The 18,440-nt window shown below is 40.5% G+C and overlaps 1 protein-coding gene across 2 annotated transcripts in view; it reads left to right on the top strand.

The window, feature by feature from the left end:
• The first annotated feature begins 15,560 nt into the window (after positions 1 to 15,560).
• Positions 15,561 to 18,440, top strand: part of TENM2 (teneurin transmembrane protein 2) — a 1,365,678-nt gene continuing 1,362,798 nt past the window's right edge. For both annotated transcript variants that reach the window (XM_033927365.1, XM_033927364.1), the window contains exon 1: positions 15,561 to 15,823. In XM_033927365.1, coding sequence (XP_033783256.1) covers positions 15,598 to 15,823 — 226 coding nt within the window. In that variant the 5' untranslated portion in view covers positions 15,561 to 15,597. The remainder of the gene's footprint in view (positions 15,824 to 18,440) is intronic.

Genomic DNA, 18,440 nt, shown 5'->3' with positions numbered 1-18,440 from the left:
ACCCAAGAAAGGGACTTGGGGGTAATAGTGGACAAGACAATGAAGCTGTCGGCACAGTGCGCAGCGGACGTCAAGAGAGCAAATAGAATGCTAGGTATAATCAAGAAGGGTATTACAACCAGAACGAAAGAAGTTATCATGCCATTGTATCGGGCGATGGAGCGTCCGCATCTGGAGTACTGCGCCCAATATTGGTCGCCGTACCTTAAGAAGGATATGGCGATACTCGAGAGGGTTCAGAGGAGAGCGACACGTTTGATAAAGGGTATGGAAAACCTTTCATACACTGAGAGACTGGAAAAACTGGGGCTCTTTTCCCTGGAGAAGAGGAGACTTAGAGGGGACATGATTGAGACCTATAAGATCATGAAGGGCATAGAGAAAGTGGAGAGGGACAGATTCTTCAAACTCTTGAAAACTACAAGAATGAGAGGGCATTCAGAAAAGTTGAAAGGGGACAGATTCAAAACCAATGCTAGGAAGTTTTTCTTCACCCAACGGGTGGTGGACACCTGGAATGCACTACCAGAGGGCGTGATAGGACAGAGTACGGTATTAGGGTTACATTACATTACATTAGGGATTTCTATTCCGCCATTACCTTGCGGTTCAAGGCGGATTACAAAAGGTTAATTTAAAAGAACAGAGTTACAATGATTAGCTAGAGAGGTAAGTTGTAGATCTTATAAACATTTAGCGGGTTGTTGAGGGTGAGGTGGTTTGTAAAAGAGTTAATAGGTGGTCATAGTGGAGGTTCTTTTGTTATTATTAGTGCAGTAATGAGTAGATCAAATGTCAGTTTTAGAGTTACTAAGAGGTCGTGATGTTATTGCTGCTTCAGGAATTTCTTGAAAAGTGTGGTTTTTATTTCTTTTCTGAACGTCCTATAGTCTGGGGTGGTCATCAGAAGGTTGGAGATCTGGTTGTCCAGCCTTGCGGCTTGAGTGCCGTCGTGTAGTTTTGTTCTTTTTACTTCCTTGATTGGGGGGGGTATGAATGGGGAGAACAAGCCAGCACGGATTCTGTAAGGGAAGGTCGTGCCTAACGAACCTTCTGTACTTCTTTGAGGGAATAAGCAGTCGGGTGGACAATGGGGAGCCCATAGACATCATTTACCTCGACTTTCAAAAGGCTTTCGACAAGGTGCCACATGAAAGGCTACTTAAGAAGCTGTGGAACCACGGGGTGGGAGGGGATGTGCACAGATGGATCAAGCACTGGTTGTCGGGAAGACTGCAGAGGGTTGGAGTAAAGGGTCAATATTCTGACTGGCGGGGAGTCACGAGCGGTGTGCCACAGGGATCGGTGCTGGGGCCTTTACTCTTTAACATATTCATCAATGACCTGGAAAAGGAGGCAAAGTGCGAGGTTATAAAATTCGCAGACGATACCAAACTGTGCGGCAGAGTTACGACCAGGGAGGAGTGTGAGGACCTACAAAGGGACCTGGACAAGCTGGAAGACTGGGCAAACAAATGGCAAATGCGCTTCAACGTGGACAAATGCAAGGTCATGCATATAGGGAAAAAGAACCCGTTGTTCAGCTACAAATTAGGGGGGGTATTGTTGGGAGACAGCAGACTAGAGAGAGACTTGGGTGTGCTGGTGGATGCATCACTGAAGCCATCTGCACAGTGCGCAGCAGCCTCGAAAAAAGCCAACAGGATGCTGGGCATCATAAAGAAGGGCATAGCAACCAGAACACGGGAAGTCATCATGCCTTTGTATCGAGCGATGGTACGTCCACATCTGGAGTACTGCGTTCAGTATTGGTCGCCGCACCTCAAGAAGGACATGGCGGTACTTGAGAGAGTCCAAAGGAGAGCAACGAAATTGGTAAGAGGGCTGGAACACTGCTCATATGCCGAGAGGCTGGATAGGCTGGGGCTCTTCTCTCTGGAGAAAAGGAGGCTCAGGGGAGATATGATAGAGACTTTCAAGATCATGAGGGGCATAGAGAAGGTGGATAGGGACAGATTCTTTAGACTGAAGGGGACAGCAAATACGAGGGGACATTCTGAGAAACTGAAGGGAGATAGGTTCAAAACAAATGCAAGGAAGTTTTTTTTCACCCAAAGGGTAGTGGACACTTGGAATGCGCTACCGGAGGAAGTGATCAGACAGAATATGGTACAAGGATTCAAACAGGGATTGGATGGATTCCTGAGGGATAAAGGGATCGTGGGATACTGAGGGAGGAGCTGGGAGGTAACACAAGTATAGGAAGTAAATCAGGTAATGAGTATAAACTAACCTGGTCGTGCATGTGCAAGACCGGAGGGCTAGGACTTCGATAGGAAGGCAGGACTTAAATGGGAAACCAAGGTGGCAAGGGAGCCCCTTCTGATGATTCAGACAGGTCTTGACCTGTTTTGGGCCGCCGCGGGAGCGGACTGCTGGGCGGGATGGACCTGTGGTCTGACCCGGCGGAGGCACTGCTTATGTTCTTATGTTCTTATGTGTCTGGTGGTGGGTGCTTGGATGAGGCGATTGTTCAAGTATGATGGGCTGTCTCCGTGTAGGGTTTTAAATAATATGCAGTAGAATTTGAATTGGATTCTTTCTTGGATTGGAAGCCAATGTGAGTTGATGAAGGCTTCAGTGATGTGGTCATGTTTTTTTCAATGAGTAGATGAGTCTCAAAGCTGTATTTTGGATTGTTTGGAGTTGTCTTATCGTAGTTGCAGGGCAAGGAAGGAAGAGGATGTTGCAGTAGTCCAATATACCTAGTATTAGGGATTGTACTATAAGTTGGAATTGTGTTCTTTCAAAGAATTTTCGGACTTGTCTCAGATTTCTCATGATTGCGAATGATTTCTGAATTGTTTTATTTATTTGCGGTTGCATAGTGCAGCATCTGTCTATGGACATGCCAAGTAGTTTTATGGTGGTTTGGATGGGATATTTGATTGCGTTTATATCTAAGTTGGTTGTGGTTTGGACCTTGTCATTTTCGAGGAGGATGAATTTGGTTTTGTCTTGGTTGAGTTTAAGTTTGTGATTTTTCATCCAGGTTGTGACTGTTTCAAGTGTTTGGTGAAGTTTGTCTGTCATGGTAGGTTTAGAATGATCGTATGGGATGAGGATGGTGATGTCATCAGCATAACTATAGGTGGTTATGCCCAGATTGTTCAGATGCGTTCCTAGAGAAGCAGTGTAGAAGGGTTCAAGAAGGATTTGGACAATTTTCTGAAGGAAAAGGGTATAGAAGGGTATATATAGAGGACTACTACACATGTCCTAGACCTGTTGGGCCTCCGCGCGTACAGACTGCTGGGCACGATGGACCTCTGGTCTGACCCAGCAGAGGCACTTCTTATGTTCTTTGCCAGTAGGATTTTTGTGCTCAGGATATGAATTTTGAGAGGTTCCCCCCCCCCCCATTTTTCAATAGTAGGATTGTTGTGCAGACTTGGGTGGGGGCTGGCAAGTTTAGAAGTTGTGCAGTTGTACTATGCACATTTTTAAAAGTTATGCTTCATGAAGAGTTTGGTTCTTGCTTCTACCCCCTCTCCCTCCTTTAGTTATTGCTCCATTTGCTTGATATGGGGTCTGTAGCTGTAGGATCCATACAGCAGCAATCCTGAAGAAAATGAATGCAAGTTAACAGGTATGCTTAATGTGCCATTTATTTTTTTCATCAAAACAGGACATCAAAACAGGACAGGAGTGTGTGGCGCAGTGGTTGGATCTACAGCCTCAGCACCCTGGGGTTGTGGGTTCAAACCCCGCACTGTTCCTTGTGACCCTGGGCAAGTCACTTAATCCTCAATAGCCCCAGGTACGTTAGATAGATTATGAACCCACCGGGACAGAGAGGGAAAAATGCTTGAGTACCTGATTGTAAAAACCGCTTAGATAACCTTGATAGGCGGTATATAAAATCCTAATAAACTTGTAAACTTGTATCTATTAATATTCAGTCCCGCCCCCAATCCTGCCCTAGCCCCACCCCCAGCCCTGCCCCCACTTTATTCCATTCATTTTCATGTACACACAATATCTTATTAATTCATAATGGTAAACATAAAATATATTAAAAAAAAAACACAAAGCACACTGTACGCAGAGAAAATGTTAATTATCATTTACGAGTTTCAGGGTTTTTTCAAAGATGTCAAGGCAGATTACTTTAAAATATGCAATGTCACTTCAGTAACTATAGAAAAATAGACAAATATAGTACAAAATATAGACAGCAAATATAAATTCTCAAAATAGACACATTTTGATCACTAAATTGATAATAAAATAATTTTTCCTACCTTTGTTGTCTAGTGATTTCATGAGTCTCTGATTGCACTTCCTTCTGACCTGCATATTTCTTACATTCAGACTCTTTGTGAATTACACACAAGAAGAAACCAGCTCCCCAGCAGAATAGGGAGCTACTTCATAATATAGCTAGGCTAGGAAACAGAGGGTTTGAGATACCTAATTGTTGGCAGAAATAGTTTATTTCATGCACATCAAGACAGATTTCTCCATCTGGGTTTTTTCATAAACAGCTTTCAGTTCTGCATATTCGCTGAAAAATGGCACACAGGTATCCATCTAAACCCCTGTATGTACTTAGTCTATGGAGACTTTCAAAACAACAAAATGTGGCTAACCACTAATGAATTAAATATTGAAGGGAAGAAAAGTCAGGTGAGTGGCTTAAAAGGTTCTGGTCAACTTTGAGAGCTATCATCAGTCATAAGAACCTCACCCTATTTTGTTTTTGTTTTTTTATATTTTCGTAATCCTCAGTCCTTACTAATTGCTAATAAATGATATACTTAGCTTTAGAATATAAATCTCATTCTCAAACTGAGGAATTATACTCGGTGTGAAAGACTTTTTCATGTAATTGGTCATGCAATGCTCATGCTCTACAGAGATTCCCCATTTCACACTCTCACTTCTTCAGGAGCAAACCCCAGACAAAAACATTCTAGAACAAAACAAAAACAACTGTAGTGAATAAAAAAGCTGGCAAAGCCTACTTACTTATTATATTATCTGGCACATCAGTCACTGACCTGTATATAATCCAAAATGTCTTATGGCAAAAAAGCTCTTAAGGCTGTTCGTTGGCTCTTAAAAATGGTGCCTTAGCATCTAATAGTTTATAATACGTTTAAGACATACTGTTTTCTAGTTTCAAGTTTCAAGTTTTATTGTTTTTAATATACCGACCATCGACAAGTTTACAATGCTAAAATATAATAAAATATTAAAATAATACTTATAGGAGGGGGAAGAGTGAACATTAAGAGACATTTTACAAAGACAAAACATGAAAGTGGGGGTAATAGGAAAGGGGGTAGATAATTACATTGTTTGGAAAAAAAATTGTATTAAAAAGAAAAGGAAGGGGAAAGGGATGTAACATTAGGGATTGGGTCGCTTCTTAAAAGCGGTTGGCAGACTTTTGAAAATGAGAATTTTAGAAGCTATGGAATGCATCTTGAAATAAGAACATTTTTAGTTTAGTCTTAAATTTGTCAAGAAGATTTTTGTGGCGGAGTTGGGATGGCAAGGCATTCCATAAAGTTGGGGTGACTATGGAGAAATTAGTTTTCCTGGTGTAATAGAATTCTTTGATAGAGGGGATAGATAGTAGGTTCTGATCTGCTGATCTGAGAGTCCAGGAAGGGCAGAGAGGGATGATGAGTTTATCCAGAAAGGGTGGAGATGCGAGAGTTTGATTTTAAAGACTAGCATGAGTGTTTTATAAGTAAAACGGTGTGTGATAGGTAACCAGTGGGCTTCTTTCAAAAGGGGAGTAACATGATCATATTTCCCTATCTTATGAATAAGTTTTATTGCCGTATTTTGGATGAGCTGTAGACGCCGTAATTCTTTTTGGGGAATTCCATTATAAAGGAGAATTACAGTAATCAAGATGAGAAATGACCAATGAATGAACAAGAGTTGTGATAGCTTTAGTTTCGAGGATAAAAGTTAGAGAACGGATAAGCCGGGAGTTTATAAAAGCAGGTATTTACAACGGAGCTGATCTGGTTGTGAAAGGTTTAATCTTTGTCTATAACTACTCCAAGCAGTTTAATTTTTGATTCCATTTTTACTGGACAAGATTTAATGATGATTTTTCCTTTTATTATTTCATTGTTCTTAATCGGGAAAAGTATACCACAGGATTAATTGATGTTGAGGGAGAGTTTATAAGTGGAGCCAATCACTGATTTTGTCCAGTTTGGTGTTAATTTCTTGTATGTCGTGTAAGTTTGAGGAATCAATAGGATGAAGTAGTTGAATGTCATCTGCATATTCGAAAATCGTAAAGCCGATAGACTGAGCTTGAGTGTGAAGAGAGAATGGAGCCTTGTGGGATGCCATAAAAACTGATTTCAGTTCTGAGTTTTCATTGAAGGAACACATATTGAATTATTTACTACATTTACCTCAGGACATGAAACTAAAAGGCAAGGAGGCTAGGGAAACCTATGTTTGCTGACGTTGTTTATCACAGTTTCATCAGGACAGATTTCTCCATCAGGGTATTCCACAAATCAATTTTCAGCTTTGCTTAATTGGTGTAGAACTACGCATCGATGCTGTGCATTGCATTACCATTAAGTCATCAGATTTCATTGCCACAAAACTGCTTGCAGTTTTGGTTATTTCTTGGAGGAATACCCATCAAAGTTGTTTATTGTATTTACCGCAGGATATCTGGCTGTGAAACAAAGGGCTTGAGGTACCTATATTTTGCAAAAGTTGATACATTTACATAGGACATTTTCTCTACTAGGGTACTTTCAGTTATGTGTATTCATTAAAGAAATACACATCAAATTTATACATCAGCATATCAGTTTGCATTTGCTTCAAACTGCTTTCAGTTTTCATTTTAGGATATGCATAGAAGGAATATACATTGAAGCTGTTATTGCATTCACCTCAGGACAGCAGGTATTCAGTCAAGCTATTTGCACAAATATGTTTTCAGTTCTGTGTGATCATCAAAAGAAATGGTAAATTTAACATTTTACTTCTTATAAGTAAAGTGCTGACTGTTAAGGTTGTAAGCCAGAATATACTCTGGCATATGTGCTAGATATCACTAGTTGTGTGGGGAGTATATATCTCAAAATATGCATTCCTGCACATCCATTCATGCATGCACATGCCATGCTGGAGCTGATTTCTTTGCAGAAAGATGGTTGTTTAATGAAGAGTATACTGGATATTAGCCTGTTATCCTGTGCAATGACACGCATACCCCTGTACATTCTCTGTAATTTACAGCACATCTAGCGCAATCCCTCTATCCAATTCTCTGGTCACCCAGTCAAGAAATTGATCAGATTGGTCTGACAAGACCTACCTCTTGAATCCATGTTGTCTCCAGTCCTGTAATCCACAGGATTCCAGAAACTTCACCATTCTCTGTTTTAAAAGTGTTTCCATTAATTTGCCTACCACATAAATCAGACTTACCGGCCTGTAATTCCCAAAATCTTCCTTACTTCCACTTTTGTGGAGTGGGACCACATCCACCCTTTTCCTGTCCTATGGTACAACTCCCAAATCTAGAGACTCTTTGAAAAGGTTAGTCAGTGGAGCCACCAGAACTTCCCTAAGTTCCTTCACCCTCGGATGTACACCATCTGGCCCTATCGCTTTGTCTACTTTTATTTTAGCTAGTTCCTCATGAACACAACCCTCTGAAAATTGATCAGGGTCTACCACTCCTCCATCCTTATTCATGTTTGTCTTTGGTGGTCCCACTCCTGGCGTTTCAGCCGTGAACACAGAACAGAAATATTTGTTAAACAATTCAGCTTTTTTTATCTGCTTCTTCATATTTCTCTTCTTCTTCTTTGAGTCTCACAATACCACTTTTGTACTTCTTCCTATCTCTAATATATCTAAAAAAATGTCTTGTCTCCCCATTTTACCATTTCAACTATTTTTCTTCCATTTCCCATAGTTTAGGAAACTGTGGGAGTCTCCCTGTGCCTTACACCAACAAGCCTAATCACATGGTTGGAAAAGGGGTAGCAGTATCTTAATATTATTTAAAGGATTAAGGATTAGGATTAAAGGATTTAAAGTATTAAGAATTAGGATTAAATGATCTAGGCAGTTTACAATAGCTAAAACACAAATATATAAAAGAAAATGATCACTATGAAAATTGATAGGAAAGATAATCATTCATAACAAGATGTATACTCAAAACAGACTACATATTTCTACATCAACCTTCCATCCTTCATGATGCCATCAACCAGCTAGCTCTAGTGCCACTCTTGTCTTGATTTATTTGCCAGAGAGGTTTGGCTGCAGATCATAGCAGATTATTTTCCCCTTACTGAATTCTTATGGAGTCTATTTGAAATGACTCCTAAATGTGCATCAACAGATTAGCAAAATTACACACACCAACTTTTTAAGTCTATTGAATTTTGATATTCTGCAAAAATAAGTATATTTCTGGATGGAGTATAAATATATGCACATACTGTATGTTCTTCAGTAAACTGCTGTTTTGAAGCTCCCAAGTATTGCCTATAAAGGGTTAAAGTTAGGGTGGGGTACATAATCAGCGTGGCTGCCACAGAAGAGAAGGTTCAAGCCATTTATAAGGTTGACTTCTGGCTGCTGTATGAGGGCATCAAATTGTATTACCTTCAAAACAAATAGTGTTACGAAGCTGAGCTATATGTCGGTTACAGTTGACTATCACCAGGGGTTATGAGTACCTGAGTTGAGGAATGGCTACAGTTATGAGTAGGGTAGGAGGGGAGACCGCAACAAATTAGGTTTTGCAGGTTCAGTAGGCTGTGGCAGTGGTTCCTAGCCTTATAGAGAAAATAGCAGTATGTGTTGTCCAAATCAAGCTTAACAGTGGTTAAATATGAAGTTGTTTTGTCACATGCTAGCAATGACATGGATGTTGTAAAAGAGCTGGGCAGTCTCCCTCTTCTATGGAGGGGGGCCAGTGCCAGAGAAATAGAAATACAGTGGTGCCTACTCCAGACTTTGATGGAATGGGGAGCTGAAGGCATCAAGAAAAGGAGTCAATGGTTAAGGAGGAATGTGCTTTTATGGCAACCCCTGAGGAGAGAAGGGATGGAAGTGTATGGCAGGGGATGTGCTTATACAACAACCCCTGATGAGATAATGATAGTGCATTGGCATTTATACAGTCTATGCCTAAGCAGGGCAGAAATTGTGCTTCATCTGGTAAAGCAGAAAATAGTATGAGATGTGTGACGTGAAAGGCTAGGCACCCTGTCCTGAAATGATGTAAATATAATATTTACAAGGATTCATATATTACATTACATTACATTAGTGATTTATATTCTGCCTTTACCTTGCGGTTCAAGGCGGATTACATCCAAACTAAAACAAGAATTACATTCAAAATTTGAAGGAATAGAATAAGCGATGACATAAAAGTTTTAAGGTAATAAAACGTTGGGTAAAGAGTTACCAACAGAAAGTAGAGGTCTTTAGGAGGTAAGAATAGGATGAATTATGGGGTTTTAAATAACGTTTTAGTAGATAGAATAATATTAGAGAGTACTAAGGGTATAGAGAGTGTTGGATGTTGGGTTGGGATTGGTCGTGCTGGATAGGTTTTATGTGTTTTTTTAAAGAGTATGGTTTTAATATCTCTCTTGAAGGTTTTGTAGTTTGTAGTTGAAGATAACAGAGTGGTGATTTGTCTATCCAGTTTAGCTGCTTTGGAGGCTATTAGGTTGTCATAAAGTTTTTTTCGTTTGACATTTTGGATGATGGGTGAGAGAATAGTGAGTGGGTTCTTCTGTGTCTGGTTGAGGAGGATTGATTTAGTCGGTTATTCCAGTAGGTTGGGCTTTCTCCGTTTGTAGCCTTGTAAAGTAAGCAGTAGAATTTGAAGTGCACTCTCGCTTCTATTGGAAGCCAGTGCAAGTCATGGTATGCCTCTGTGATATGGTCATATTTTTTTAGTGAATAGACAAGTCTTAGGGCTGTATTCTGTTTTGTCTGCAATTGCTTCATCATGGTCGCGGAACATGGTAGGTATAGTATGTTGCAGTAGTCTATCATCCCAAGGATAAGAGATTGTACCAATAGTAGGTATTGCTTCTTTTCGAAGAATGTTCAGATTTTTCTTAGATTTCTCATGGTCATGGACGATGCCTATATTATTTTGTTAATTTGGGGTTGCATGGTGCAGCCTCTGTCAATTGTGATTCCAAGCAATTTTAGTGTAGATTGTATTGGGTATGAGAACAAATTTATTACAAGATTAGTTAATGTTGGAGTTTTGTTGTTTTCTAGTAGGATGAAATTTGTTTTGTCAGGGTTAAGTTTGTGCTCTGTCATCAAAAATGCAACTGATTCGAGGGTTTTGTGTATTGTGCTTCTCATGATGGATTCTTAAGTCCCCACCGCTGCTTCTGCTGCCTGCCGCTGGTTTCGGTGCGGCCCTGGCGTCTCCCTCGTGGTCACAGTATCCCCTGCTGGATCGGGGGAGGGGCGGAGCTGTGCTCTTAAGTCCCCGCCGCTACTTCTGCTGCCTACTGCTGGTTTCGATGCGGCCCTGGCGTCTCCCTCGTGCTCACAGTTATCCCCTACTATACAGTTTGTACAATGAAAGTACAGTGGTACCTCGGTTTACGAGTGCACCAGTTTGCGAGTGTTTTGCAAGACGAGCAAAACATTCGCAAACTTGGTGCCTCGTAAACCGAGCTTGCCTCGCTATACGAGCGCCCCCACCCCGGCGATCCGGCATCCCCCCCCCCCCGCTCGCATTGCCCCCCCTCTACCGCGATCCTACTTCCCCCCCCCCCCCCCCCCGAGCAGTCAATAATACCCTTTACCCGACTTGGCACCAGTGCCGGTGCCCGAAGATCCTCCCTCTTCTGGCGCGGCCTGGGCTGGGCGGTGCATCGGAGATCCTCCTTCTTCTGGTCTGGGCGGGGCTGGACTGGCTTTGAGCATTTGCGCATGCTCAAAGCCTTCTGGTCTCGCTCTCAATCTCGGAGATTAAAGAAGAAAGATAGAAACCCCTCTCAACATAGTTTTTGCATTGCATTCTCCAGATGCTGTTACAAGATTCATGCTTATTATCCAGCATCTTGACTCCTAACTTTAAGTGACCTTTATGCACTTACCTTCATTACATTTTTTTTTTTTTAACATACATATAGGGCTCCTTTTACAAAGCCGCACTAGAGCCTTAATGTGCAGAATAGCGCATGCTAGCCGCTACCACCTCCTTTTGAGCAGGCGGTAGATTTTTTGCTAGTGCACGCTAATCTGGTGCATGCGTTAAAAACGCTAGCGCACCTTTGTAAAAGGAGCCCATAGTGTGAGTAGTTTTCTAAAAGACCGTTTATGTGGAGAAAGTGCTGTTTTACATGTGGAAATATCTTTGAAAATTAAATATAATTTGCAGGTGGAATACAAATTAATATTCTAAACTAAAGTAAACCTTTCATGTGCATCCGTTGACTGTACCTATAAATTGTGCACATACACACATATCTGGGTATAGGTATGTGTGTGTGTTTGTGGGTATAGTATGTAGATAGAAAATTGAGAGTTACTTTTACAAAAACTTCATATAATCTTCATTCTCAGTAGATGGAAAAATCATGCTGTTCACAGGCCCTGCAAATTTTTTTTGTATACCAAACCTTGCAACCACCATGCCACAGATATACCCTACCCCATACCATTTACTTTAGTTTTATATAAGTCATGCAGAATTAGCTCAGAGGTATTCAGTGCTACTAAATATGATCCCTTAATTGCTGCTAAGATATTTTTTCCCAAATGTTCTGCACTGATGCTGCTCAAAATATGTCTTCCCTAATAGAAACATTTCTCATTTTTATATGTAAACATCTTTGGCTAATGGAAGTCAGCACTTTGCAAATAAATGAAGCAACCAGTTCTATTTAGATACTTCTTATAGCAATTCTGAAACACAGAAATTGATACTGGTGCAATAACATTCTTATCTCCTGAGACTGGGATATAGTTATACTGAGCTATAATTAGGGCTTCTTTTCTTATGCTTATAAACTGTAAATTCAGATTTTTATTTTGTAGTAATTTGAGTGTTCTATAAAGGTGTAAAACATCATTGTTTAAGTATTTGCATTTTCATGCCACAAGTACTAGTACTTGGAATCTTTTCTAGGGAATCAAATATGTAATCTTGTGTCCCAGGAGTCATCAACACAGATGAAGCACAGAAACTGAATGAGAAACAAAACAATCCAGAGTAGGTGAGAGAATGATAGGGGAAGTGGTGTTTTGGTTTGGTCTTTGTATTTATCCAATGGACACTTATTGAAAATAGTTTTCATTGAGTTTCTTTAGTTGGTGTTTCTCAGTAAAATCTAAAAGGGAGACGGAGTAATGCTAATATTTTTACTAACACTAAAGAATTGTGGAACATACGAGCTGAGGATGAGGCACTGTAGGTTAATCTGGAAAGAGAGAATAGATTATTCCATCACAGACAGAAGTATTTGAAGACATTCACAATATTGCTATGAAATAACAAGCCCTGTTGCTAGGAGACTTCAATCTGCTGGATGTTGATTAGGATAGGCTGGCTGCAGTCTCATCTAAGAGTAAGGAGATCCTAGATTCTCTACAGGAAGAATTCTTCTGGTAGCTGGTAATGGAACCCATATGAGAGGGAGAACTATTAATAGAGAGAATATTTTTGATATCATGCCGGGTGATCGTCTAGGATCTAGTGATCACCAAATAGTATGGTAACAGGTTTTGGCTCATTCACAAACAATAGTCCAAGATTTAGAATACCTAACTGGTCAAGGAGGAGCACATCAAGGAGTTGTTAGCTGAGGAAATGGAAAAGCAGGTGGCAAAAGGAGATTTTGTATAGGCGACCTATGTGACAGGAGAATAAAGGTAAGGGGGGAAAGGTCATTGTTGGTTTTTTTAAAAAAATAGCTGAAAGGGTGCTCTGGGATAAGTGCTCTTTTTGGAATACTATTGGTCATAGAAGGATTTACACCAACTGAAGCCAGGTATAAATCCTGGCAGACAAGTTAGGCATGCATCTGTGGTATTCTGTAATAGTATGTCTAATTTTCCGGAATGCCTCAACCTACCTATGCCTCTCCCATAGAAACGCCAACTTTGCAGTTGCATGTGGATATACTCGGGAGCTATCTTATAACTGGGTGCATAAGTGTACTAGCATGTCAATCTACTATTTCAAACCTATTTGGGTGCAAAATTAGCACATAAATTTAGGTCCTGAAGAAAAAGCCAAAGGAGGCCTCTATGATGAAGCCAATAATTCACGGAATAAAGTCATGAGAGAAAGATGATCACTCAGCAGTGGACTGTCCAAACTGCACTTTATTGAATGGCAACACCATATGAACTTGTAGGCTTGATAGTGCTTCTTAGCTCAGCTTGGGTCACTCGTGAGTTCCTCTCGGCAGCATTTGATCTCAACAACAACTTTTGACAAAGGCATATGTGCTGAAATACTGTCAGTGTCAAGTCTACAAATTTGTATGGTGCTGCCATTCAATAAAGTGTATTTTGGACAGTCCACTGCTGAGTGGTCAACATCTTCCTCTCATTACTTTAGTCCTTGGCATAAGTTTAGGTGCCATTTATTTAATATATTCTTTTCATTATGGAAGGAGTATGTCTGAGAGTGGAGACTGGACATGTGTACTCATCAGTTAGTGCAGATACATTACCACGCACTAAACGGTTAGAATATGAGCCTTGCCACTTACAAAATAGGTGTAGTAAGAACTCATGCACTCATTTTTTTAATGGTCAAGTACTAATGGTTATATTAGCACATGATCATTAATAGGGAAAATGGTCCATTTTCAAGCTGCTGTAAAATGGTCTTATTGTGTGGGATAAACCTACATAAGGACACACTAAAACCACTTTCTACTGTAGTTTAGTAAAAAGACCCCTAGGACTGTACCTGAGTCAATTGAGAGTTAACACGCTAAGGGCTAGATTCACTAAGCTTTGCAAGCCCTCTCTGACCAGTTTGCGAGCCTTCTCTGACCTCAACCCAATTTACTAACCCGGCCGATCAACCTCCCATCTGATCCGATCTGCGCATGCAAATGAGGGGAAATGGCGTGCAAAGTAGGAAGGCAGTGATTAACTAAACAGAAGAAGGAACACCGAATGGGCTGGCCTATTCCAAAAAGAAGTGACTTGAGGACCAGTCACTCACGTCCCTGCTGACTGTCCTGCTCTCTGCCACCCTGAAATCCCAGCCCTGCAACCCTAAAATCCCAATATCAAAACAAAAATAAAACATTTTAAACACATCTCCCTTGTATAAAAAGCACAAGAAGGCAAGCTCTGCCGACTCTCCTGCTCTCTGCCACCCTGTCCCTGCCAACTCTCTTGCCATCTGCCAGCCTTCCCTGTAGTGTGAGCCCATGGTTTTAACCCGTGGTTTTAAGCCATGGGTTAAAAGCGTGTTCTGTTCCACCTGGCTGCAGCGTGTTCTGGCCACTCAAAACTGCAGCCACCCCCCTCCTCTTTGTTTTGACCTCGCTTGTGCGGTCTGCGCATGCGTCTGGATCGCTCTGCAACGATCCATGTGGTCGGTGAGGGGCGTGCCTCTGATCAAATAATTTTCTTGAGGACTGTTTAGTGAATCGGTTGCCCGGCAAGACTCGGCCACAGATCACCCACAGATCAGATTGGAAAGGTGAGTTTAGTGAATCTAGGCCTAATTCTACAGTACATATGGGTGCTCAAAGCCGCCTCTGCAAATTTGGGCATGTACTCAATTTGCATGCCAATTTAATTGAACAGTGAGCCAACTAGTATCAATAATTAGGTGATGGCAATCAACTTTTGGTGCTAATTGGTACCAATTTGTATTTATGTCTGCATCTTTGTAGTCTGTGTTCTATAAAGATTCACATGCAAAGTTGTATACATGGATCCAAAAAGGGGCCAAGGGAGGGGCATGGTCAAGTAATGGGAATTTCTAGAATGTCTGTGTAGTGTTGTACAGTAGAATAAAGTAGATCGGTGCCTAAGGCTTCTTTTTATCAAGTTGCATTAGGGATTTTTATTGCAGTCACTGAAGTAAAAGCTTTGACGCTCATAGGAATTCTATGAGCTTTGGAATTTTTACTGCAGCGGCTTGCAAAAAAAAAAATCCCTAACACAGCTTAATAAAAGGGGGCCTAATTTAGGTTTATATCTCAATGGTTTGTTTTGTGCATTTTTCATTTGGACTTTTTTTTTTTTTTTGTGCACAAACACCTCTAAGAAACAGCCATTTTTAAAACAAAAAGGTAGACTTTACCAGTTTTGAATATGGCCATGTTTGCTACTGGAATTTTGGATGCTTTCTGCAAAATGACCAAACTCTAATTTAGTGTCATATTGAAAATGCCTCTCCATATCATTGCCTACTTTATTATGTGCTTCTCCACTGATGCTTAAAATGACAAGATGAAGAAATGTAAATATGTGTTTTCTAATATATAGTGGGTTTCTCCCTAGATTTTTAGGTGGAAGAAGGTCCTGCTGCAAGATTATACATTGATTTTTTTTGTGACTCTTCCCATCACCTTCTGTGTTGGAGTTGAAATAATGGATATAAAAGACCGAAGACACCGTTCTTTAACAAAGGGCCGGTGTGGGAAACAGTGCCGCTATACAAGTTCATCGCTGGATAATGAGGACCTCCGAGTGCCCACTCAAAAATCCTACAGCTCAAGTGAGACACTGAAAGCATATGACCACGATACAAGGATGCACTATGGAAATCGTGTGTCTGACCTAATTCACCGGGAGTCAGAAGAATTTCCAAGGCAAGGTATGATTTAAATAAATCACAAGTTCTTCATCACCTCAACATCGGAGCATGAAAATGGGGAAGGCACTTTTCATAAGCTCTTTAACTGTATAAATGTATAAATCTGTCTTTCTGTAGTTGATAGAATGTGTACAGTTTCACCCATGCTAGGGGTGGGAAATTTTCAAACTGCCAATTGAAATAAGATACTGTAAAGACAGATATGATAATGGAAACGGTAGAAAAATGGATGTCAAGTCATAAACTAAAACTGAACTCGGAAAAAACTAAATTCCTACTACTGGAAAGGGAAAAAAAACCATCTCTCACAGAACTAGAAGTAAACACAATCAAGTACCCAATGCAAAGCACACTCAAAATCCTGGGAATCCTACTAGACAGAAATTGCACAATGCAGTCTCAAATCCACAAAATCATCCAAAGAGCATTCTTCACAATACGTAACCTAAGAAAAATAAGAAAATTCTTCAACAAAGATCAATACAAGATATTAGTACAATCCCTAGTACTGAGTATTGTAGATTACTGTAACAGCCTATACCTATCATGCCCAAATTACATGATAAAACAATTACAGACAGTTCAGAACACAGCCCTCAGAATCATCTACTCACTAGGCAAATACGACCACATCACCAAAGCATACTTAGACTCACACTGGCTACCAATAAAAGCAAGATCTCAGTTCAAATTCTACTGTCTACTATACAAGGTAATACATGGAACAGCACCCAGCTACCTAAACAACAGACTACACCGTAACCTCTCACACAGATCAAGGAGAACCCAGAGCCTATTCACTCACCCCCCTCTCAAAGGAACACGACGAAAGAAACTATACGACAGCCTTTTAGCGACACAGGCAGCAAAGATCGATACTACCATCACCAATCTACTGACCAAATCAATAGACATTAAAGCATTCCGAAAAGAAATCAAAACTCATCTCTTCAAAAAACACTTCCCATCATCATAACCTCACAAAAGTTTAAGATAATGCTCTCATGACTACCCAAACACCACCACCAGCAACACCCGAATCCGAACAGTATTATCTCTACTCGTCTAAACAACAGAATCCGGACAATATTATCTCTATTCGTCTAAATAACCTATCACTATCTACTATCTACTACCAATTTATCCTGGAAAAGTCCAGAACAACAATTGTAACTTAACGCATTCTTGTTTATATGTACTGCAATGCTACTGGAAATGTCCAGTCTTCTAACTTGTAATCCGCTTAGAACCGCAAGGCACAAGCGGAATAGAAATCACTTATGTAATGTAATGTAATGTAATATTGGAGGCAGTAACACGTGTAATTTTCTTTTACAAAAATATTTGTAAATATTTGTTGCCTTGTGCTTGTTCTCCTTAGAAATGAAATATCTGCAGAACAACAGAGATGTAAATTTCTGTGAGTATTTTTGCTGAGGTAGTTTTGGAAGGGAAAGTAAAGCGTAAGCGTTCCCTTTCAAAAAGGTTCAAATCCACAGGTAAAGTACCAATGGACTCGGTACCAATACCAGTGTTAACACAGTTGTGAAAGTACCATCTAGAAAAGTCTTTATACCTGCACATCATGCCATATCTTTTTCAATAATTATTGGCAAAAAACTAGTTATAATGCTGTCAGTGTAAGTCGTGTTTGTATATGTACATAAGAACATAAGAACATAAGCAATGCCTCCGCTGGGTCAGACCTGAGGTCCATCATGCCCAGCAGTCCGCTCACGTGGCGGCCCAACAGGTCCAGGACCTGTGCAGTAATCCTCTATTTATACCCCTCTATCCCCTTTTCCAGCAGGAAATTGTCCAATCCTTTCTTAAACCCCTGTACTGTACCCTGCCCTATTACGCCCTCTGGAAGCGCATTCCAGGTGTCCACCACTCGTTGGGTAAAGAAGAACTTCCTAGCATTTGTTTTAAATCTGTCCCCTTTCAACTTTTCCAAGTGTCCTCTTGTTCTTTTATTTTTCGAAAGTTTGAAGAATCTGTCTCTCTCCCTTTCTCTCTCTCTTTCTTTCTCTCTCTCTCTCTATTTCTCTCTGTCTCCCTTTCTCTCCCTCTCCACTCTCTCTATGCCCTTCATGATCTTATAAGTCTCTATCATATCCCCTCTAAGTCTCCTCTTCTCCAGGGAGAAGAGACCCAGTTTCTCCAATCTCTCAGCATATGAGAGGTTTTCCATCCCTTTTATCAAACGTGTCGCTCTCCTCTGAACCCTCTCGAGTAACGCCATATCCTTCCTAAGGTACGGAGACCAATATTGGACGCAGTATTCCAGATGCGGGCGCACCATCGCCCGATACAATGGCAGGATAACTTCTTTTGTCCTTGTTGTAATACCCTTCTTGATTATGCCTAGCATTCTATTTGCTTTCTTAGCGGCTGTTGCGCACTGTGCCGTATTTAATCAGGAACATGTACACATTTGCCTTCTTTGGTAGCCAAAGAAGCTTGTGTTTGTGCTTAATTGTTAACTGTCTTCTTATTTATATTTATTTGTAACTTTTATATCAAGCTAAGGCACATTAACAAGTACTAAAAGATAAAACACTGCTTAATAACAAAGAGATAAACAGCTTATTAAACATAATGAGTTAGATTCTGG

The sequence above is a fragment of the Geotrypetes seraphini genome, chromosome 18 (genome assembly GCF_902459505.1).
Source record: "Geotrypetes seraphini chromosome 18, aGeoSer1.1, whole genome shotgun sequence".
NCBI lineage: Eukaryota > Metazoa > Chordata > Amphibia > Gymnophiona > Dermophiidae > Geotrypetes > Geotrypetes seraphini.
Note: the sequence above shows the minus strand (reverse complement) of the source record. Positions and strands in the feature narration are given on the sequence as shown.